The 24,492-nt window shown below is 39.6% G+C and overlaps 1 protein-coding gene across 8 annotated transcripts in view; it reads right to left on the minus strand.

Moving 5' to 3' along the window:
* Positions 1–24,492, minus strand: part of Col25a1 (collagen type XXV alpha 1 chain) — a 376,783-nt gene that overhangs the window by 82,294 nt on the left and 269,997 nt on the right. For all 8 annotated transcript variants that reach the window (XM_040751789.1, XM_021234540.2, XM_021234538.2 and 5 more), the window contains exons 11-12: positions 12,588–12,614; positions 10,513–10,557 (exon numbers count right to left, since the gene is read on the minus strand). In XM_040751789.1, the coding sequence (XP_040607723.1) occupies positions 10,513–10,557; positions 12,588–12,614 (72 nt within the window). The remainder of the gene's footprint in view (positions 1–10,512; positions 10,558–12,587; positions 12,615–24,492) is intronic.

A 24,492-nucleotide genomic window follows, 5' to 3' on the forward strand; every position in this document is an offset into this window, starting at 1 on the left:
AGTATCTCTAGAAATACAGCCATATTTTTCTGACAAGTTCTTTAATTATTAAAAAAGAAATCTCTGGTCGGGCGTTGGTGGCACTCAGCACTCAGGAGGCAGAGGCAGGTGGATCTCTGTGGGTTCGAGGCCAGTCTGGTCTACAGAGCGAGTTCCAAGACAGCTTCCAAAGCAACACAGAGAAACTCTGTCTCAAAAAACACAAACAAACAAACAAAAATTCCTGGATTTATTTTGTAGCCACTGGGAAAATTTTAAGGCACCAACTGCATGCTTCTAAATGGCTTTCTAAAGGGTTCCTGAGTTTTCTTTGCATTTAAAAAATATCTTACTTTATGTGTATGAGTGTTTACACATATGTACATGTGTGCACTATGTAAGTGCTTGTGCCCACAGAGGCCAGAGAGGGTGCTAGATCCCCTGGATCTGAGTTACAGGTGGTTGTGAAACACCCCCTCTCTCCCCAGCCATACGGCTGCAGGGAAGCAAACATCAAAAGCATCAAGTGCTCTTAACTACTGAGCCATCTCTCCAGCGTCCCCTTTTTTCCTTTGTAGGCATCCATTTTTAAAATTATCCAGTTTTGTCAGTATTAGACATTGCAACTTTAATTATTTCTGTGGTTATTTTTTCTATTTATTTTCGGGGTGTGTGTGTGTGTGTGTGTGTGTGTGTGTGTGTGTGTGTGTGTATGTGAACTATTCTCAAGGTTGTTGGACAGCTTACCACCTACTTCATATTTCTGAACACAGTGGACATCCTCCAGACAGTAATAAAGTAAATCAGCAGGGAACATCTAACTGAAAGGGCTTTCTCTACTGTAGTGGAAATTTTTAGGTGATCCCTGGACTATTACTCACTTCCATATTTAAACTTTGGTAGACTGGACTGACTTTTCAGGGTGGCTGGTTGTTTTCATTTTGTTTTACACCAAATTCTCTTGAGAATGCTAATATAAACAAGTACTCAAGGCTCTTACAGTCACATCAGCTATGTTCCTTCAAAGGGTAGAAGGGGATCTGGTTTTCTCACAGAGATGAGTGCTGATGGCAAGGTCGTTTAGCTGAAATTATGCTCACCATCTATCAGTGGGAACTGAAAATGGATCATAGCTTTGAATTTTTTTTTTGAGACAGGGCTTCTCTGTGTAGCTTTGTAGATCAGGCTGGCCTCAAACTCACAGAGATCTGCCTGCTTCTGCCTCCCAAGTGCTGGGATTAAAGGCGTGCTCCACCACGACCCGGCATAGTTTTGAAATTTTAGTATAATGTAGTGTCATTTACATTGTGTTATAACCATTGTTTCTTTTCAGGACTGCACTGATTTTAATCCAACTAGGAAAAAAGTCTTTGAGAAACAAGGATTTGGTATTAGATGGAATGGGTGGTGGGTCCAACATGGCCTTGGCCTCTGGAACTGCAAATGGTTGTGCGTGTGTGTGTGTGTGTGTGTGTGTGTGTGTGTGTGTGTGTTTAAGGTTAAAACCAAACATATTCAGAGTAGGCAAGTAAGTGTCTGAGAGGCAAAGGGGGCAAAGAGGCAGCTGTGAGGCTGGAGCCCAAGTCACCTCATCTCCAATCCTGCTTTTCTTGTAATTGAGCAGCTTGTATCTAAAAACTCATTTAATTCACCATGTTTCTTTTGTAGCATTAAACATTGGATTAGCATTAGGGAAGTATCAATTGGCTCCAAATATATCTACTTAAGGTCTAAAACACAGGGCAGATCTCTGTACTTCTACAGGGCTCAATGCATCTTCTCTAAAGTGTGCGGCTGGAATTGCTCCCTTGTTCTTTATACGTCTTAGTATTACTGTCATTTGTTGTTGGACATTACCTAGTGAATCTTTATTCCTTATAGACTGGATTAAATGTTGCTTCTAACCCCAATTCCCAGGCTCTGGAGTCCAAGCCTGGCTGTTCTAGTTCTTATATTTGCACATGTCATGCCTGATTTCCCCAAATTCAGATGTGCTGGCTAGTTCCTCATCCTTAGTCTCCATCAGCTGTTTCCCCCAGGCCCTGGTGAGGTCTGAAATGAGTACTGGGGGGCCTGGGGAGGGGTCCTCGTCACAGACACAATCTGTCTCGGTCTCCCTGGCTTCTCATTTCTCCCTCTTCCATCTCACCTTCCTCCTCCCTTCCAGACCATTCTGGGAATTCAGCTTCAGTGTGTGTCAGTCCACAACATTTTTAGTTTCTACTTGACACCCAACACCTGTTATTTTCATTTGAATTTTTTTTCTGGAGGCAAAGAAGGCTTTAGACCATGATGAAAGAAAAACCATAAAGCTCATCTCGGACAATTAGATTTGGTTATGCATCAGAGGACTGGGCATCCCTGTGGGGGAGTTTTGTCTTGTTTATCCCGTCAGTAAACTTCTCCCATCAAATTAGAGACTCTGTCCTCTTTGCAATATGCTATTAATTAGTAGAAAAGCAGACAGGTATGCCAGCCAGGAATTAAACTCAAATACGCTGCTTCGGATCAGCTGTTGACATGACCCTTAAGCTGATTGAAATAATAACTAAAGTAAACCTAGTAAGCTTAGGGGAGAAAATGATAAATGTCTAAAAATTACAAATATGTAAAAATGTATAATAAGTCACAGTGAATGAATAAATCTCAGCATGAGCTAGTTTTGGAAGAAGTCAGCTCATCAATACCTTAGATTCCTATGCTGATAATTCAGAGAGGCATGCACGCAGAACAATCTGGAAAACAGTACTAGAAAGCAAAGGGACCAGTGTTTAGGAGGTCATCCAACATGGCTGGATTACATTTATCTGGATACAATTTACATACAAGAGAGGCATTGTCTGCCTTGAGCGTATTGATGCGCTGTGAAGATTCATTTGGAAGTACATCCACTTGAGGGCTCCTTCTTCCTCTTCCCTATTGTCTCTCCCTCTCCACCGGAGCTTCTCACTGGAAAGACCTTGGTGATTACAAACCAATAGGCAGCCTGTGAGCTCTGCAGACTCTGGCACTGCTGCTGCCCCGCAGTGACTCCATCGCTTTCCCCATCCTTCTGTGCTCACACTCTGGAGTGCGGGCTGGGGAAGAGACCAGTGCAGTGTTGCCCAAGCCAGGTGTAGGGGCTCTCAAGAGCTGCAGTTGATGAGGGAGGGGCAGGGACAGCTCTCCTGCTCTTATGACCTCAGGGTCAGCTCTCTCACCTGCTACAGGCAGCAAGGGGGACAGCATATGGCAGATGAGGAGCGGCCCCAGATCTCCCATGCTCTCCACACCCCTGTCAATCAGGTCAGCTCCACTGTGCTGCCCAGGTGAGGTGCAGAGTCCACTATCCCGAGTGCTGCGGCTGGTAAGGGGTAGGGTCAGCCCCCTCACACGCCACAGGTGACAGGGACAAGGGGGAGGGCATCTTTCCCTTGTAAAGTGTTGTTCTTAAATAAACATCTGCATATATTTTGAGCAATATGTTTTTCTCCTTGAAAGAGACTCTAATTAATTACTAACAGAAAACTGAAGTGGTATGTTCAACTGGGAAGAATTCTAAAGGCCACTGAAGAAGGCAGAGGGAGAAGTACTTCTCACTCCACCTGCTTTTGGAGCACTCTGAGGGTTCTGAATCATGGAGGCACTCATGACACAACTTGAGGAACCGCGGTTTTTTACATAGGAATTACACCTATTCCTTCCACGATTCTCTCTGACTGATCTTGGAAGTCCATCTTACAATTGCTGTTTGACAAGTTGGGAACTGAGGTTTCTGAAAACTCAAAGTCCAAAGTCGCACAGACACTGAGTATATGGTTTGTATCAACTTAACATCCATATGCTTGGCCTCCATTATGTGGTAGGAGCAGACCACCTGGCTTTGAAGCTATGTCCTGCTGATAACACCTGTGTAGCAATGGGAAGACTTTACTGTTTCTGAGCCCCAGTATCCCCATTTATAACGTATTTAATCACAGCACCCACTTTATAGGACTGCTATACGACTCTGAGCTGATATGCATACAACACTTAAAACCATGCCTGGAAGTGAACAGATCGTGAATAATTTCAGTGATTATACAATTTCTGTTCTCTCTCCTGACCAGAGAAGGAAGAGAACAAAGTGCTGAAAGAAATGAAGGCTCTTAGAAATTAACAGCAGAGATGCTGCTTCACATCAGGGTGATGGTTGCCAGCCCCTTGGCATCCGGCCTGGTGTAAAACAAAAGAAACCTGCTAAGGCTGTCACAATACATAATTTCACAGCAGCTCTACTTTTAATAAAATTTCAAAATGAGCCTATTACTCACAGCTAAGAACCAGTGATACAAGAATTTGTTTTGTGATTGATTTAGTGGCAAAGATTTGGAGGAAAAATTGTCCATGATGAATATGAAACACACAGTGGTTAACACACTGTGTTTTAGACACAGAATTCTAAGACCAAATTTGTCCACAACTTACCCTGCCCATACTGTAATACAGTAACAGTTTCTCTTTCTCTTGTCAAATCCTGTGAGATGTTAATTATCCCCTAAAAGCTACATGAGGGCATTGCTCTCCATACTTTCCTACAGGCTAGGATGCCCCGAGTTCCTCTGCCACTGTACTTAACAGCACGGCAAATTAACAGACTTTGGGATATTGTTTCTGTCAGTTTCTATGTTCTGCCGTCCTGGGAATTCCATGATGGCAGACATAGCTTTAATCTTAGAGCTTGTGGCACTTGGCACTTGTAAGTATTGAGTAACAGAATGACTGAAGAAACCAGTTAAGTGAATCAATAGACACATTTAAGGGAAGTTTTAAAAAGGGGCTTTCCCAAAATTATATATGCAATTTAATCAGCTCTAGTGAGTCAAGGTTTCTTCTGTATTCTCTTCTACGAAATACACTCTTTTTACATTGAGATATCAGGTAACTTGTCTTCATGATAGCACAGTTCACTCAGATTCATTAGGCTGGTTAGTCTGCCTTGAGAAACAGACTGTGGGGAGTCCCCTCACCTCACCGATCAATTCCTTAACTGCTTATTCTCCTTCGTTCCAGTGTTTTCATCTGTAATACTGACAGCTAGCATCCAATTCTGGAGCAACATGCTTATATGAAGTGGAGGGGGCGGTGGTTTGGAAGAAAATATTACTCTGTAGCAAATAAGTTTTATGTTTTCCTCTAAGGAGACTTAAAATTAATTCTATAAAAGATGGGGTTATCTTTAGTTTCATTTAACAAGTTGAACTGAATGAGAAGTCAATTCAAGTGTAGAGTGAGTCACAGGGGAGGAGCTAGGCCCTGCTCTAAATGATGCGACAGACTTTGAAGAGTCCCCATGGAAGGCCTCACCCTCCCTGGGGAGCAGAAAGAGGATAGGATAGGGGGCCAGTGGGGGGCAGGGGAAGAGGGGAGGGATTGACATATAAAACAAGCTTGTTTCTAATTTAAATAAAAAATAATCATTAAAAAAGTGAGCAGTATGTGGGATGTTTGAGACCTCATAGAGCACACTAAAGGATGTGGTGATCTTATGGAAGAATGAGTAATGGGTAAATGAAGATGCTAACAAAAAAGGATGAGTGTTACCATGGTAACGATGGGACCATTGGTCTTAGGTTCTTAGGATTCTAATTTACATAATCTCTAATTTAAGGAGACAGGAAATGCAATAAATGTAATTTAATTGCCACTGTTAACCAATGCAAGGAGTAAATTATTGTAAGATAATTTCCATGAACCATTAGCTAATCTGGGATCAGAAGTCAGCTATTTCTTCTCCTTACCGTGTTTACTTACTGGACAACTACAGAAAGTTACAATTGAATAGTTCACTGGCAAGTTCTGCTTTAGGAAACTTTTAGGCTACAGAAAATAGACCAACAACATATGAAACCCTTCAAGAATTTAATTCAAAGCTGGGGGTGTGCTGGAGACAGACTCTTAGCTGCACACGTGGCAAGCACACACGTATTGCTGACCTACATCTTTAGGCCTTAATTTCTACTTTTAAAAAGATTGAAACAAGAAAAACATTGTGTTTAATGGTTATGCTGACCGAATCAAGCACAAAATATTGGGTTCACTATGTGGTTTAATTGTGCAGACTTGAGTCAATGGCTTGACCTTTGCAAGCCTGGAAGCTTCAATTTATCTGCTCTCTAAAAATACTTACAATAAAAAATGCCATTAGAAGTATTTTGTGAAGACGAATGTCAGCTAAGAACTATGAGGCTCCTGGGTAAGAGATGAAACAGCATTCCAAATACCATGGCTACAAGCTAATGAAAATTTAATGTCACTTAAAAACCACACAGCTATCTGGGGGTAGATTCATAGATGACACATTGGTATCATTTTTTTACATTATGTTTTAAACATAAAAATATGATCTAGAAAAGCTTTTGAAAACTATAGTGGCCAAGGTCATCTATATTCTTTTTGTTTTTGCAAAAATCTTTATGACTCAGTACTCCAAAAATCCTAGCTTTCTTAGCAAAAATAATTTGTTTTTAATCATGAAAACAGTTGACATTCTTTTCTAGTGATAAATAGAAAAGGATCTCGGCTGAGATACTCATATGCTGGGCCTTTTCATGTTCAAGTTCACTTACTTGTTACCAGATTTCTTTTTCCATGGCATTAGCACTAATTGCTACTCAAATAAATTATTCTGGTAATGGGTTTACTTTACTTGAGCCAAGTAAGGTAAACATGTGAAAGAAAAGAAAAAAAAAGGATTTAAGATAACACCTATTGTGAGTCTAGATTTTGAAAAAAACTAATGTTCAAATATTCTGACAAAACTAGAAAATTCCATCAATTCTGCCAATGCTTCTTCAGTTTAACAACAATACTTTAAGTAGCCTACAGTTCTCCAGAGAGCACTTCTCCAGGAGCAGGGTTTGGCTGAGTCCATGGATTGCATTTGCCTGTGTGCAGGTCAAGCATATCACACAAGTGTTCATTATAGTTTTAACCAAGAGAACCTATACATGAGAATTCTAAAAACTTATTTTTATGTTTAATGTAACCAGCAGGAAGCATTCACATTTTTAGTATGGTTTTGTATGGCATCTGAGCTGTTTTGGCTCCTGGAAACCAATGCAAAGTATGGGAAACTACTTTCAGAGTTGGTAACTAATGATGTTAGAAGCTTGTTGAATGGGCAATGTGACATGGATGACATTTTGGAACCTGTGTCTTTAGGGGACTTGGAGATAAATTCACATTATCCTTTCATTTGTAGATAAAGCTTCATCTTAAGCCCAGAGGAAAGGATTCTTCAAAGAACATAGGCTGTCACCTCCAGAGTTGGAGACATTAACTAGTGGTGACTACACTTTTGAAGTAGTATGTAATGTGCTCCTTTTCTTGTACCCACAGTCCTAAGGCTTTGACTACTCATTCTATACTGGGTAGAGGGGGTTGGGAAGGCCACAGAGGGAAGTTGTAGCTTCCTCTGTAACCCTGTATATTAATTTTCATCCTATGTAGGCTTTAAGAGGTTCTTCTCTGTGGTGGAGTTGAAGGGCTGAGGCTCCCAAAACACATTAGTATAATTATAGGTATTGATCATCTATTAATAACATTGACTTTATCTCCTTGTCTAGTTAGCACTATAACACCTTTTATTTTTACCAGAGCCATAGAATGTTGCATAGTGTGCCCAGACAAAGACATGGAGCATGGTTAGGAGGTACCGTTCTTCTCGTTGCACTACCCTACCCGCCACTTTTCACAGAAGGCTACTTAACAGGCTGATGCCAGAAGGATCCAGGTTAGACTTTCATACCCCGTCACTGCTGTGTAAGGCTTTTTCCTCAGTTCAATATAAACAATTGGACTCCCACGACATAAACACATGTTAGTCTTCATCAGTAACCACATTACCTGTGGGTGTTACAAATCTTACTTTATGCACCACACCACTTGCACTGAACCTGACACTGAAGACTGGTAATAAGTGCATTGCTCCTTCCATACCACACTGCAGCCTTCAATGGGCACTGACCTGTATCATCTGAATCATTAGCATTACTGAAAATAAGTAACAGATACATAGCAGAATAAGTAAACAAACATTCAGGCTGCCAATCAAAGTGCTCAATATTTAAAATAAAATAAATGTAAAACTAAGTCATCTTCAAGTTTACTGTCTAAAACCAATTACCAATTTTGTCGACCTGAATGACTTGAAAATGGTGTGGTAGAAAATAAAATGTTTTCTTGAAACGTCCTTTTTTTTTTAATCCAACACAACAGAAAACCATTTTTTTTCTGTCTAGTTATTTTCTAAATTTCTAATGGCTTAGAACTGACACCCCCCCCTTAACTGTAGCCCGAGATGACTTTCTAGGTGTCAAGAACTGCTACTTTGGAAAAAGTGAGATTGTAATGTGGAAGAAAACATTTTCGTAAGATAGTTATAGGAAGTTCTTTTAAGAAATTGTGATGTAATTTTAAACATTCTTCTAAGAAAAAGACATTCTAGAAATTTAAGACACTCTCAGACACTCCAACTATAGAATTATTGCCAACTTTGCTCTTACTGTCACAGAAAGTGGTTGTCTTGGTGAAGAAGAATCCTTCTATACCTATCTTCCTAAAGATGATCTAGCTGCCATGACAACTTTAAGTACTAGTGAGGATTAAGGGATGGTTTCCCCACAGTGCTTTAGTTCCAGGTCCATGAAGGAGGAAAAGCGAACTCTCACTGTTTGTGCTTGTATCTTTACAAAAGTGGGATGTTGACTTCCCACTGTTTTAGAGAAAACACATTTAAAATACTGCAAAGATATATTGCAATACTTAAAGCTGTGACTATTCACTGCTGTTTCCATGATACATAGTTTGAACGCAGTGACTAGGACAAAAATGCCACATTCCTTTCTGTTTCTAAGGAAATTGCAAGTTTCCTTGTAAAAATAAAAAAGTATGAAGTCTTAAAAAAACAGTTTTCAAGTTGTTTTCTCCCAGGTTAAAGGTTTCTATAAATTTTCATGATGGCTTTCAAAGTCAGACAAAGGAATAAAAAACAAAAACAAAAAAAGACAAAGAGCAAAACAAAAAAAAAAAGCGTGCATGAAAGTTTGGTCTTCACCATGCGACCTTCAAATCACCCTTTTAGCAAGCACTTTTCAGATTTTTGATCATGTTTTCCCTCCACGATCTGCAGTTTTGTAAAACAGAAAGTCAGTCTTCTATCTTTACCAGGACTGGGATGAGGAGAGACGAATGTACATTTTTATTGAAGTGTAAGTGGGACCCTGTCATGGGCTATGGATGAGAACTCAGCATTTGGCTTATGTAATAAGGGTATTATTAGCCTTGACTGGGAATATTAATTTTCCTTGGAATTTGAGTAATTCTGAACTGCCTCTTTGAAATACAGATCAATAAAACCATTAGCATTCCACTAAAATGAAATATAGGAAAAGTTTAATAGTAATGACAGACACTGTTATATAAAGGCTTGTTGATACATTTCATCCCTACATGGGCCTTTGAGGCAGGGGTTGTGAGCATCTCCCTCGCATGGAGGTAGAAAGGGAGGTCAGAGAAGTCAAGACTTTGGCAGAATCTACACAGCATCTAAGTGTTGGTTTCATATTCTTAGCTACTTTGTGGGGTTAAGAGGTCTTAAGAGAGAAAGGAAGATGGCCAAGATGAAAGAGCCATGCTCAAGTCTGTTCTTTCAGTGAGAGCTGGGGTCCTTGTATGGTTTCAGAACTTGGTCCAGAGTATGGGACTTTAAAATATTCTGGAAGATGAGCAGATGAGTCCCGAGATTTCTAAGGGCTAGGCCTAGATTTCAGAGGGAGACAGGAAAGTCCCAAGCTCAGCTTCCTGGCCCCTGGTGAAATGGGCCAGATCTGGGTTTTGTGAGCTCCCACAGTGGCTTTGTTTATCTCTGTAGAGGTTCCAGATTGCAGAGCTGGTAATCATGTTAAGTGCACAGACACCAGGCTTCCTGTGGGATAACGCTAGATGTTTTCTCCAAATGATAAATGTTATGGAAATAAATAAATACATACAAGGATGTGTGTGTGTGTGTGTGTGTGTGTGTGTGTGAGAGAGAGAGAGAGAGAGAGAGAGAGAAAGAGAGAAAGAGAGATACGATCCCCTTCATTATTAACAGCACACCAGAAGTTAATAGTACCAGCATATGGAAAGTTCATTTCATTCTCAAGTTTGCTAACAGTGAAAAGAGCTTGCTCTGGTTCAGAAAGTTTTAATGGGTTTTCATTATATAAATAACTTTTGTTAACCAAAGAAATAGCATATATTCATTTACCCATGACCAGAATGAACTAGTATTTGAATCTTAAGAACAGAATCTCCCCCTCTCCCTTACATCATCTACAATAACTTAACAAAACAGAACACATCCAAAATACTCACAGTGGAAACGTTTTAGCTTGGGAATCATTGTTTCTTTAAAGTCAACTCATTTGCACATTTGTTCCATGGCTTTCTTGTATTTGCAAACATATAAACTTATTAATGACACTAACAGTCTCCAAATTATCCCATAAATGCTACAATCAGCAAACTCACCTTTTGCCCATTCATTCCTGGGGTCCCAGGTGCTCCAATGGAACCCTAAGGAAGAACATGATTAAATTAAGTTGATATCTTGATCAATATTTCAGATCTAAGTCTATGCAGCATTTGTTATGTCAGCCACAATATTACATGGCTAAATAATCTAGAACCCATACAAAAGGTTTTCAGGCTGTGTTTTCTAGATTTTATCCACTGTGTTCTAATATCTAATAATCTAGACAGATCTTCATACTTTCCCAGAAAGTAGAGATAAAGTTTAATATTCTTTATGAATACTCACCTAATTATAACATGACTTAAAGAATCTCATATAAACTGAAAGCCATAACATTCAGGAGACCACATGGCTCTAAATTTTGTTTTAAAGACATAGACAATTTAATTCCACCAGGAAAAAGCTGAGCAGTAGCAGCGACTCTTGAACTTGCCAAGTTTATAGAACACAAAACAGAGGGTAATTAAAAAAGCAACTGCTTACTCTACTACATGAGGGACCTGTGCTGGAAACCCAAATTTGTTATATTTGGACTCCTTTCCCCCTGGACTTTCAGGAAGTGTGTTTAAATCACCTAAGTGCTATCAAGCGGACTCGAGAAAGCATCACACAGGTTGTGTGATGACCCAAAACACAGCTTCTGTATTTTGAAGCTGAAGGTCCCTGCACACGTAAACATGAGCACACATACCCACTGGCTGAGAATGAACAGCGTTTAGACAGCTAGGCTGAGGGTATTAAAGCCAGTCCCCACTTGAGACAATCCATGGCATTTAAGTGAATACAGGGAGTATTAGGAAGTATTTTCAATAGGAAATGTCTTTTCTTCCTTGCTCCTCCTCCCCCCAGGCTCTGGGAAAGGTGTTTTCTGTGGGGATTTGTTGTTGTTTGGGCTTTTTTTTGTGTGCTTATTCTTAGTGTAGAATAAGAAAGCAAGTGATTTTTCTTAGGTTGTATATTACATATCTTTTATAATAATGGAAGAATTTTTATTAAGTAGTCATCATAATCATGAAACGGCTCTAAAAATAGCCCACGGGAGAAAAAAGTGTATGCCAAACAATTGAGCTGGCCATTCACGGTCCTGTGGGTTAGGAATTAAAGATCTTGAAGCCTGGAGCCGGCATTTTGTCCTGGTTGCATGTGGATCAGGCTAGCTTTGCAATTTCACACTGAGCTTAATAGAGACATTATTGTGAGGGACAAACTGTTCTGGCACGCAAGATGTCTCTCAGTGCAGGCCCTTGACTTGGTTTGAAGGATTATGTTTCAACAGATGCCATATGCCTGGCACTTGGGGATAAAAAGTCTCTGTCTTTGATGGAGTCCAAAGATAAAGAGCAATCACTTTCCCACCTGTTACAACACAATTGTTTTCAGCAAGTTGGATATCCTCTCCTTCCCCATTCAGGGTGGGAGGTTAGTGAACGGGACTTACTGGTGTTCATTGGCTATTGCTGTATTTCCTGCCGGACCACGGGTGAGACCTAAGAAGCCTACATTCTCCCCTTTAGAATGCAGTTTGGTGATTGTGGCTAAGACTGAAATTATAATCAGGAAGTCACTTTTCAGTTTACCTCAGCCAAGGGGGACACTGAGAGAGACAAGGGGGACATGGAGTGAGCCGAGCAGTCTAATGAGTCAAGCAACAAGCGTATCCTCTATTAGGGTCAGTTCTGTGGCCATTTGGCAGTTATAGAGTTGACCAGGGCCAGCAATCAATTTGCAATGTCACATGATCCTTCATGTTGTAAATGCTGTCAGAATGTGTTACCAATATTTGAATTAAATATTCCATAACCTACAGGTTCAGCAGACAACTCAGAAAGTTTTCTCTGGACTTACTGAATACTCTACAATGAAGTAGAGTGGAAATCTAAGGCACGTTCTGATGTGTACTAACACAATGCTTAGATATCTAAGTCAATTCTAATGTATAATAATGAAATGTTTTAGAAAGCAGAATGCACAGAGTACACTAATTCCTTCAGCATTGTTTATGGTCACTTCTCCTGCTCTCATTAGACAAGGAAGGTTAAGTACTTTTTTAACACCACTATATATACCCTACCTTTTGTCCTGGAGGCCCCAGAGGTCCCTAAAAGAGGAAAAAACAATTCAATTAACATTATACCATTGCTCTTTAGCTTAGATGACCAACCAAGCAACCAACTAACCAGCCATCAAAACCAAGTTGTCCTATTCTGTAAGGTTCTCTTTGCTGTGCTTAAAAAAAAAAGCTAAAATGGAAATTCTCAGTTGGAATACAAAGTGGGTTAACATAAACAATTTTTTAAAGTTATTAGCCACATACAAGAGATATCTGATTTCTCATTTACAAAGAAAATGCTTGGGGTCCCAGTGCATTTGTTTCTTGATATTCCTGCCAAGTCACAAAATCAGTCTCATTTGGAGGAATGGGGATGGAGGGCCGGAGATACTGTTGCTAAAGTGTTAAAATGCAACACCATTCTCTAGAAAACAAATGCATTCCATGGTGCCTCCACCAGTAACCCCTTGGTAAGCAGGCTTGCAAGCAAGACACCACAGAGAGGCATGTTGCGTTTTATTCTTAGGAATTGTAATCAAGTGACCTGCACAAAATCTTGTTTACAAACTGGGGAGGTCAAGGCTAAAGGTAGCACCTGGTGTGCACCCAAGAAGATTGCCAAGGATGTTGCCAGCTGTTGTCAGACTGCTATCCAAGAGGCAGGAGGAATACAGTATTTAGTGAGATGAAGAGGAATATTTACTTAGAAAATGCAAATGTGACAGTTATGAAATTAAGCAGTTCTCAACCACAAAGTCAGTGTTACGATCTGTTGGCTTAATTTAGATTAAGGCTTGGCTTTCCAACAATGGAAAAGAACACAGGGAACTACAACCTCATTTCTGACTCCTTATGCCTACTTTTAAAAAAAGGTATTAGGCATTCTCTCTAGTTCCTAAGGAAATGCATTTGATTTGGGTGTTTTTTAGTGAGTTTATAGAGGCCGCTATTTACACAAAAGCTCTTCAGTGCATCATGTTACCCCCTAATGGTTTATTTTCAATGTGGGGATGTTACCATTAATCAGCAGCTGACATTCATACTCTGTAACATGGCCTAAAGCATGAGCATGATCATCAGGGGGAGAATGGGTCATGGATTTTAAAACATTAAATAGACACAGTGTTTAAAAGCATCCGGAGACCTGTTTCCCCTGCTATTCTGAACAGCCCTCACAGGAAGACTCATTTCCTCTACAATCAGCCTTGGGTTATTGAATGTGTGTTGTGTCATATCAACTCTTATTCCGCCCAGACTCACTCTGTTTAACAACCAGAACCACCAACCGTGTTTTAGCAGCCTCATTATCTGCGTATGTGTGGGCACTCTCCCCACTCATCTCGTTTCCTCTGTTTGAAATTTTCCATTTTAGATTTCACAGAGAAAATAGACCGTCAGGTGTAAGTCCCATCCAGATCTCATCTCTCATCAACCCGAGCACACACCGACCTGAGGGGAAGACGAGCCCCTCCTCCTCGCAAGTCATCAGGTAGACTCTGGAATCCATCCTTGCCTCTGCCCAGGGGGACCTTTTCCAATCAATTACCCCTGCATCAGTATCAGCCTGCTCTTCTCCACTGGTCCTTTCTTTTTAGCACATAAACATCTTTAATCATTTCCTCACTTGTGTAAATTGTTTGGGAAATGAATGCCAGCGCTAAGCAAGGGCCGAAGTTGCAAGCTGTGATAGGGGATCTGAGACGGGAAACAAGCCTTGGGTTTATCATTGCCCAGGATTCCATCTTCTCAAGTGTCTCCGGAGTGTTTCCCTTCCTGACAGGCTGAGGTCGGAAAGGAAACTCTGTGAGGAGGACTGCGTTTATTCAGTGTTTAGACGGAGGATGTGTATGTTCAACACACAAAGGTTGTATTTCCCATTCCAACTCTGCCACTTGAAAAAAATCTCGTTCATTAAATTGGGTATTCCATTTCAGGGGAATATTTCAAGCAAAAACAAGAGAATTGTACATCAAGTATTGTAAATGGAGACTAACATACATGGAATTTTCTGATTTGGTCTTTGTTGCATGGTCATATTAAGTCAGAATTTTGGGAAGATTAATCACATAAAATTAGACTAGCATATTTTAATGCAATAATTAAGAAAAATCAAATAACCAAAGAAATTGAACATATTTTCCCTTCAGGTTTAGGAAACTAGTGTTAATTTTTGTAAACTCCTAAAAGAAGTTGTTTTTTCAAAAACAAGGTTTACCATTAATTTTGAATTATGAATACATTTCTTATAGATTATTTGCAAGTCTGCTGCCAAGATGTATTCTCAGTTACAAAAAATGTACATATAATTCTTAAATCTCACTGCAGGAAAAATGATAGAGAGCCAAGGAGAGCATCATCCAGTACCAGAAGGGGATCATGAGGGAAGCTGAGCTAAATACAAGGAGAGCATCATCCAGTACCAGAAGGGGATCATGAGGGAAGCTGAGCTAAATACAAGGTGCAGACATACTTCTGAGTAAATAAACAAACACTTGGGCATTCTCTCTCTCTCTCTCTCTCTCTCTCTCTCTCTCTCTCTCACACACACACACACACAATTTATTGTACTAAACAAGATTTTCCTTATGTATGTTTTAAATATGTTTAAATTGATGACACTGTTACACATCTGTGACAATGTAGTAATTAAATATAAAATTATAACTTAAGGTTTCCTGTTCAAAAATCAACTCATGGGTGTCTTTTCTCTTCTCCCTCATGGGTTCTGGGACTTGAACTAAGGTGGTTAGGTCTGTGTACCAGGTGCTTTTATATGCTAAGCCAGTTTGCTGGCATAATTTGTCTGTTCTTAAACTTATTCTTTCAGTCTGAATAATGGCTTGAATGAAGGATACCATAAATGCATTATTCACTAGTGAACCTAATGTTTCTTTTTATTACTAATATTAGGATTCCAGTAGTTCAAGAATTCTAAAGTACTTTTATTTAGTGTTATATCAATATTTCAGTAAGTTTGGATAAATAGTCCTCAAAATAGAGTTATATTTCACTTGGTCCATTTTTCTCAGTACAGTATTTCTTTTTAGACATTTTTCTTGGCAGGTACATTTATACTTTGAATATTTTTGTATACAGTCAAAATAGAAATTTGATTTTTCAAAATAATTCCTATATGCTTTAAAATTAGAAACTATGCTATATGTAGATTGCTGACATATTAAGATATGTTTCTTTAAGTTTGACTTAAGTGTCATGTATAATTTGAACTTTGAAATATGCTCATGTCAATACAGATTCTGAGTGATATAAAATATATGGTTTTCATTGAAGAATTGTGTGTAGCTTCATTTAAAGAATTAAAAGTTATTGAAAAAATGTGTGTGGAGAAGTACTATTATCATTAATGTATGCATATATAATTCTCATCATTTTCTTGATCTGCTAGAAAATATCACAGAGACTTATGCAAAACAAAGTTTAGATAGTAGATAATAAGTTGTACAATATGCTTAACTTGTCTTATCCACCTCTGCTAAATTCCATTCTAATGATTATATACAATATTCAGTATATGGTGAGCAAATCAGTCAAATATGATAGTTCCAAGGGAGTGTTTGTCTTTAACCAAAAGCATGTTAGCTCAGGCCCGAGACCCCCCTGACTTCCCTTGTCAGTGGGGCTTTCTGATCTCTCCCTCTGTGCTCCACAGCTATGCCCATTCCAAAGTCCTTTGCTCCTTCCCTACTTACTGTGACATCTATCTAATGGCCTTTTGTCTCCCCGTGTCTTTCTGCACACTGCTGCCTGAGAACACTTCCTGAAATGCTGTTTAAACATCTGTTGACAACCTCTGTAGCTATTGAGAAGAGGTTGGGCTTGGAGAGGAGTTGTAGTTTACCACATAAGCATCTCAACAACTCTGGATGTCTGCTATAACTGGGGCTTTTATCCGAATCCAAGTTCAGTGTCCCTGCCTTTGGGGGTAGGTCTGCTTCATCATTCTGCAAAGCACCATCATAATAGGACTTTTTCATAGAATTATCAGCATTACTGTATTGTTTTGTGGTATTGTAAAAGGTATCCTTTTTCCATTCTATTTTTTTTATCATGAAGTACAGCTGTCCCATGGCAAATCGTTCAGCAAATTGTGTTTTCATTCATCCATTTATCCACTTACTTAATAATTAACTGCACACTGAGGGCCAGGCAATGCTGTAGAGTTGGGGAGACAGCAGTTAACAAAAATGGCCATGACTACATGTCCGTCCAGCTTCACATTCTAGTGAATGTAGAAAGGCCGCCAACAATCTGTGAAGTTCTGCCAGGAAATGAGTGGGAATGCAAAGACGGGGCTAGGGAGGGGGAAGTAGAGAAGTGGATGTGCTAAACTAGTTGCTCTGGCAAGACTCGGTGATAAACAGAGCTTTGCCAGGTGACCCTATGCCTGCCTGGTGAGTGAGAAGAGTGTTAGTGGCAAGGAGACAGGTGCAAAGTTCCAAACTGAGGACCATGTAAATTTTCAAAGAACACTAGAGGATGGTGGCTGGGTAGTAGAAGGACACAGGGAAATGAATAGAGTAGATTGAAATTGCATGACCTAGTCAGAACTTAGAAGAACAATGTGCTTATTCTGACTATATAAAAATAATAGGAATGACTATAATCATAGAATATGCATAGTCAATCCCCTTTTCTTCTTAAACCTTAAACAGTAATGTCTCAGGAGAGGAATGACATAATCTTTTACTCTATTGCTTGAGTCATGTCAATGCTACTGGCTTATTACAGTAGCTCCCAAACTACTGGAATTATTAAATTCCTCCCAGGTGATTTCAGTTCATAGTTTCTACAGAGCAATAAAGCAAAAATCATCTTGGTTACACTGTACCATGTATGGTATAAGTCATCAACCTAAGGTCTCTAATGCAGTGCGGGAAGTCACATGGACAGCGGATAGAATTATCAATCCAAGATAATCCTCAAAACAGGCAGTCAAGAAACAAATGACTCTACAAGCATCATGCACTGCAACAGTCCCCAGTTTTTATACATTTAAAAAAGCCTTTTCTTTGATAGATCACTGTTTGGGAAAAAATGAATTTTTCTGACCCTAACAACACGAGCACAGATTTGACTAAGGTATTAATTGCTTAAACAGGATGCTGGGCTGTTAGACGATGTGCTTTAGGATGCCTCTTGGGGGATGTTGTAAAGCAAGTTCTGGTTGCCTGCTATTAGGAAATGATAGAGGGGGTGGACACAGTTCCTGTTCTGTCCCTGATGGCTAACAGTAAAATCCAAAGCTGCTGGTCATTGCTGGATACAAGAATATATAATCAACTTCTGTAGGAAAAAAATTACACAACATGGAGAAGAGTACAGAAGCCCAAAGTATTTAAAAGGACTTCCTTTTGACTTAAAAATTTCCCCTTGTTTTAGTAAAAGTCAGCTAAAATAGAGGGGATAGTTTTCAAAGCTGATTCCAAAGAAAAGAATGATGAGATGTGTGTCATGTGTAATCATGAAACATAAGCACTGGACTTTCTCAGTGGGTTGGTGTCACAGAATTTTATCGCAACTTTTTGAAAGATAGTAATTAACCTGGTTAAATGTATCATGAGATCACAAAATACATAATGTTGGTTCGCAAAGAAGAAACACACAAGATCAATTTGTCTCACTCAAGAAGCACTCTTTCAAGATTCACTTCGTCTCTTACTTGAAGGCCAAGAGACAGAACTCTATCCACCATGGATGCTGGAATAGAATTCAAGAGATTATGAATAAGATTTGAACTTTATTGCTTAGGCATGGGGAAGCAGCAAGACAGACTGATGGGGGATGCAAAGCACTACTGCTTTGGTACCCTCTATGCAAAGGTACCCTCTATGCAATATGTCAGTAGTAGTTCTGTAGTGGCTATGGTGGACCGAGACTATTACGTCTCAGTGCTACATACACCAAGTCTTTCATGGCCCTGTCTTCAGCCACATTTATTAATATTACCATGAAGTCCATTTCCTTCTCTTATTAGACTTTATCTGGATTTTTTAATCACCCTTCTAGGACCCAGGGTCATAACTCACATTCTTTGTGAGTCTTCTCCAAGATGCCTTGACAAACCTTATTTTCTGCTACATTATAATACTTTTCAAATGATTATACTTTATTATACTTACATGTGAAAAACTACTTGACCCACTAGAAGTTTGCTCAGGACATATATTTTTATATCTTTGGGATTTGAGGTAGTGCTTATCATAAATAATTATTGAATAAATTGGAATATAAAAAAATTAAAATTACATTTACTAGATACCATTGTTTCAGCACTCATATATAATACTACCAACCAGAAAAGAGTTCCCAGAGTGGAAGCGGTTGTTTCTATTTAAATATGTAGGATTTATATTCCTGTAGCATTTCTCCTCAATAACTCCTATTATTTGAAAAAATTCCTCTAAAACTCACACCTTGTCAATGAGATAGATGGCTTGACATCATGTTTGTTCATAAGTGCTTTGTGGTACAGGGTCTAATGAGCAGTCATATTTTACAAAGAGCAAATGTTTTCTGACTGCTCTATCTCATGTGCTGACCTATAGGGAGATATTAAACCAGGGCAATTCACTTACTGGTATTTCTCAAAATCATGGTGCTATGACCTTTTGAATGGAAGTTTATTACAGCTAAGGAAATTAAATAGGTGATACATTTTTCTCATCGCTTGACAAAACTATAACAGAAGACGAAAAACGGAGCATTAAATACCACGGGCAGATTAAAGGCAGATTAGACGTTTAAGCGTCTGTACTATCAGGTTCCAAAACAGAGACCCTATGGTCACAAGATACCCACAGCTAAATTAGTTCACTCTATCCCTTTTATTAAACAATTATCTGTTTAATAAATTGTTTCTTAGTGCTGAATCCAAAGTGGAAATGACCCCCAAAGAAAGGAAAGTGAACAGGCTCCTCTGCCCTCTGTGATTGCATATGCTTCCCTTGGATGGCATGACAGGGCATTTATGGTGCGTAAGGCCCCATCGCACCACAAGGCATTCAGTATGCAGGGGCATCTCCGCTCTTGCCCTGCTTAAAATCAACAATGCTGAGAAATGTTGCTCCTAAAATATACATTTCCTGTGACTCACAGATGTCTTAAATTTAAGAGTATAATACAGACTGGTGTGTTCAGGCCTGCTTTCTGTCTAGGAAGGCCAGTGAGTCCTGTCTAGTGAAAGGTTTTGTGATGATGAAAACATTCTGTATTGCTTAATCCGACAGGGGAGCCACTAGCCACACACGGCTGTCGAGCACCGGAAATGTTGCTAGTGTAGCTTTCAGAAATGAAGCTTTAATTTTGATTTACTGAAACCGATTCTGAACTCGTCACATGTCGTTAGCAGACACTGCATTGGACACTGTGGATTTAGACTGGGAAGCCCAGAAGACTGCAACCAAACGAGCCAGAGTCTAACACGGTTCTGACACTGTCTTCTCTACCATCCTAGACCCATTACTTTCGCTTCTTTTTCAAAAAATCTGTGAAGTGATAGGCTAGATGATTTCTTTGAATATACCTGACTTCAAAATAGCCATGGATTGTGACTAGAAATAGATATGATTACTCTCTCACTGTCCCCATGACAACTGACCCCTTAAATCACACCATTCCTGAGCACAGGTATATAAATCTGTAGAAATGAACAAAAAGAAGTTATTGAAGAGAAAAAACAATCTCTAGAAAGTCAATTATGTTTATTCTATTTAATTCTACGTCTGGTGAGACATGGCACTGTCAGAAAGAAAAAGAATAAGCTCAGTAGCATAGGTATCAATCCCTTATTCTGCAGATACCATTAATAGTAATGATACAATTCATTATCAGCCATTCAGTTTAATAAGCATCCTACCACAACAACTAGTGTAAGGTAGTATAAGCATTATGGAACAAAGGAACAGACTGTTCCAACATATCGTGAGGGAATGCAGAAGTACGTGTGTGGCATTTTCTTAAAGGAGATGCTGGAAGCAGAAGGTTACTTTTAAAAATCTTCCCTCGGGTACTTGAAGCCCTAGACCTGAGCAAGAAAAAAATGCCATTGGTCTTTCATGTTGCTAAGAATGTCTCCACTTGTCAAAGAAAACAAAAACAGTAATGAAATCTGAAGGAAAAATACCTTTAAATATGATTCCACTAACTATTTAGAATACTACTGGCTTGGAGAACAGATTTGGACATGACCTGTGCTAGAATTCAACCCTGAGCACTTGCAGTTATGGCCAGCTCTTAGCTGCATGTCTGGTTTTATAGAATAGCGTGTGCTGGGAGAAGGTGTCGCTTTTATTTAGATATAGTTAACAATTTTAAGTTCCTAATTCTTTCTTTTAAAAACTCCCCAGAAGGTCACGTTTACAGACTAGATGCTGAGTGGGATTTGAGGGACACAAGCCTGCTTGAGCTTCAAGCTCTCCCTCTGTCTGTATCAGGCACGCTGTTAATCTTCAGATAGTTACTGTGCAGTCTAATGATCCATCCTGGATTATGAACACTAAATCCCTACCTGACACGCTCATAAACAGCTTTGTAGGTTGGTTTTAGCTTCCTCATTTCATTGTCAGAGACATTTGAAATTCCTAATGATCCTCCGGTGCATCGTTAGAACCCTCATCTAAACAAGCTCCACAGAGCAGCTCAAACCAACCGGGGATTATCCCGAGAGGAAAAGATCGGTGCTATTCATCGTGCTTTGTTTGAACTGACGGATGAAAAGAACATCATGAAAAATTGATAATGTGGTGTGGTATACAGAAGGCTCAGTGGCAACAACAAATAGAACAGAGACAGCAGCACTCCCAACCGCAGCATTGACATGCTGTCGTGTCATTGACTACGTAAGCATTCTTCTATAGCTTTTCTGGAGTCTGTCTGTGTCGCTGCTTACACTGCTTGCTCGACATTTGCTTCAAGAGCAATACTGCCCATCTATGGGGTTCCTTGTGGTCCACAGGGCATTTCATGTCAGCACTTCACTTGCTGTTCGTACATAATACATCAAGATACGTAGAACAGCAACCACTATCTAGTCTATTGATCTGTACGGAGGAAAAGATGACACCACACGTTAAATGCTTTCAAGCTAGCACTACAGAGGCAATGCACCTTTCTACCTTCTTCTGGATTAAAACACTGTGTGTATGTGCACACATTAACATGAATAAGCATAAGTGCACATGAGCATGCACACACACACATTCGTACACACACATGAAATAAAAACTGCACAAGAGAAAGGGGGACACTCCTCCATTGCTGGTGGGAGTGCCAACTGGTTCAGCCACTTTGGAAAGCAGTATGGAGATTCCTCAGAAAAATGGGAATAAACCTACCACAAGACCCAGCAACTGCACTCTTAGGCATATATCCAAAAGATGACCATTCATATAACAAAGATGTCTGTTCCACTATGTTCATAGCAGCTTTATTTGTAATAGCCAGAACTTGGAAGCAACCTAGATGTCCCTCACCCGAAGAATGGATAGAGAAAATGTGGTACATCTACACAATGGAGTACTATTCAGCAGAAAAAAATAATGGAATCATGAGATTCGCAGGCAAATGGATGACACTAGAAGAAACCATCCTGAGTGAGGTAACCCAGTCACAAAAAGAGAAACATGGCATGTACTCTCTCATATATGGATTTTAGACATAGATCTGGGGAGTGCCAGCCTACAATCCTATTGCCAGAGAGTCTGGGAAACAGAAACTTCATTTACTGGCTGGTTAAGTACTGAGCTGAACTCAAGAAAGCCAGTATCAGAGAGGGAGGACTGATGATCAAAGGGATTAAGACTGGGCTGGTTGAACCCCCAGAAACAGCTGACCAGACAAAGGTTAACTCTTGAATCCCAGGCATCAGCCTGGGAAACCAGCATGGGACTGATCAAGACCCCCTGAATCTGGGTGTCAGTGAGGAGGCCTAGGTAATCTATTGAGCCTTGGACAGCAGATCAGTACCCATCCCAAGTACACACACGGTCTCTGGACTCCCATAGAACAATGTGAGGTGCACTCTCACCCTGAACTCTTGGGGAAGGGTCTAGGCCCTGCCCTATATGAAATGACAGACTATGGACACCCCCATGGAGGGCCTCACCCTCCCTGGGGGAATGAGGGGATAACGGGGGGGGGATGGGGGGGAGGGCACGGGAGGAGGGGAGGAAAAGGGAGAGGGACCTCGTACTGACTTGTGAAGCAACCTTGTTTCTCATCTAAATTTAAAATGGAAAATAAAAAAAATATTAAGAAAAAAAAAAGAAAAAAACTGCACAAGAGATCTCGCCTCATAAAAATGACCACTATAAATGCTGGATATCATGCCACATTCCTATAATCCCAGAATGTACGAAGCCAGGCAGGAAGATCATGAGTTTGAAGCCAGCCTGAGTTACAAAGTGATTTCCAGGTCAGCTTGGAAAATGGGTCTCAAAAATCCCAGATCAAACCAAACCAAACAAAAATTCAACTATATTTCCAGTACTCTTTTTGAGGTGGGTTAAGTATAAAACAAATTAGAAAATGAGTAAAGGTGTTATGAACTGTTTCAAAAAACCAAATTCTCCATCAACTTAAAAACAGGTTGATTCATGGAAATCTGATTCATATTAAAAAAAAAACCTTCATGGATACATCTGCTATATAAATCCAAGCTCACCTGTACTGTATTGAGAACAAAGAGTGATAACAACACTCATCTATAGTTCTCATTACAGATTTTAAAGAGATTTCCACTAATTTACTGCATTTGTCTCTGTCAACCTTTTAAGGAAGGCAAAGACAGTGTTATTTTTTCTGTACAGATGAGAAATCGAGAGGTTAAGTGACTTGCCCAAGGTCAGACAGGCACTCATTCATTCGCTGCTCTGACTGATGTAGTTTTAACGGGGTAATAGAGGAAGTAAGGGCCTTCCTCCTATTTTTTGAACAGCTGTGAAGGCTATTAAAACAGGAGTAGATGATCTCACAAATACAATGCTGAATGAAAGAATCCAGACACAAATGTGAACATACTGTATGAGTCAATTAGTGTAAAATTCAAATGCAGACGAAGCTAATTCATGACGACACTAGTCAGAATGGTGACTAGCTTTGGGATGGGGATTGGGGACGGGGCACACAAGCTTTCTAGCTATTGGTTTGAGTTGTACATTACTTACACTCATTTGTGAATAATCACTGAGATGTACGACAGGTTAAATCCAGTTTGCATATTAAAGAAATGTTCACTTAAAGCAGTAATTTACACTTTCAAAAGAGATCATCTATAAAATTCACTTTAGAAGATCATTAAGCCCACAAAGCCTTGGGACATTTGTGATTTCATTTACATTTCTTGGCTGGATCTAGGAAATGAGACACGAACTCATCAGAAGATTGTAAACAGAGAGAAAACAGTTTATAGAAAATATGGCCAATATTTATCTGCATTTGAGAGGGTTTTTATATGAGATGGGAGATAGAAGTACAGTAAAATAACATTATAATTCATTTAGGGCTAGGAAAAACACTTATATTTAATGACTTAAGTTAGGAGTGGAAATAGCTTAGTGGGGCAGGTACTTAGCCTATGTGAGGTCCTGGATTCAATCTCTGGCACTCCAAGAACATAAATAAAAATAAAACAGGAAACCACAGGAAAGTGAGATTATGTATTGTTCATATAATCAGTCCTGGAGAATAGATAAACAGGGGAAGCAGGAATGTAATTCTCCAAGATGAGTCACTTAACTTGAGAATACTACATACTTGAAGATGCTGAACTAGGTGCCGGAGCGGAAAGTGGAAGCCAGTGAGTGAGTGATACGTCAGCACAGACTTGTAGTACACAAGGACAGAGACTATAGATGCTTAAAACAATTCCAAAATTTACATCCTACTGTTCCAAGAATCCCTTTTTCCC

This window comes from Mesocricetus auratus, unplaced genomic scaffold (assembly GCF_017639785.1).
Source record: "Mesocricetus auratus isolate SY011 unplaced genomic scaffold, BCM_Maur_2.0 Super-Scaffold_100009, whole genome shotgun sequence".
In the NCBI taxonomy this organism is placed as follows: domain Eukaryota; kingdom Metazoa; phylum Chordata; class Mammalia; order Rodentia; family Cricetidae; genus Mesocricetus; species Mesocricetus auratus.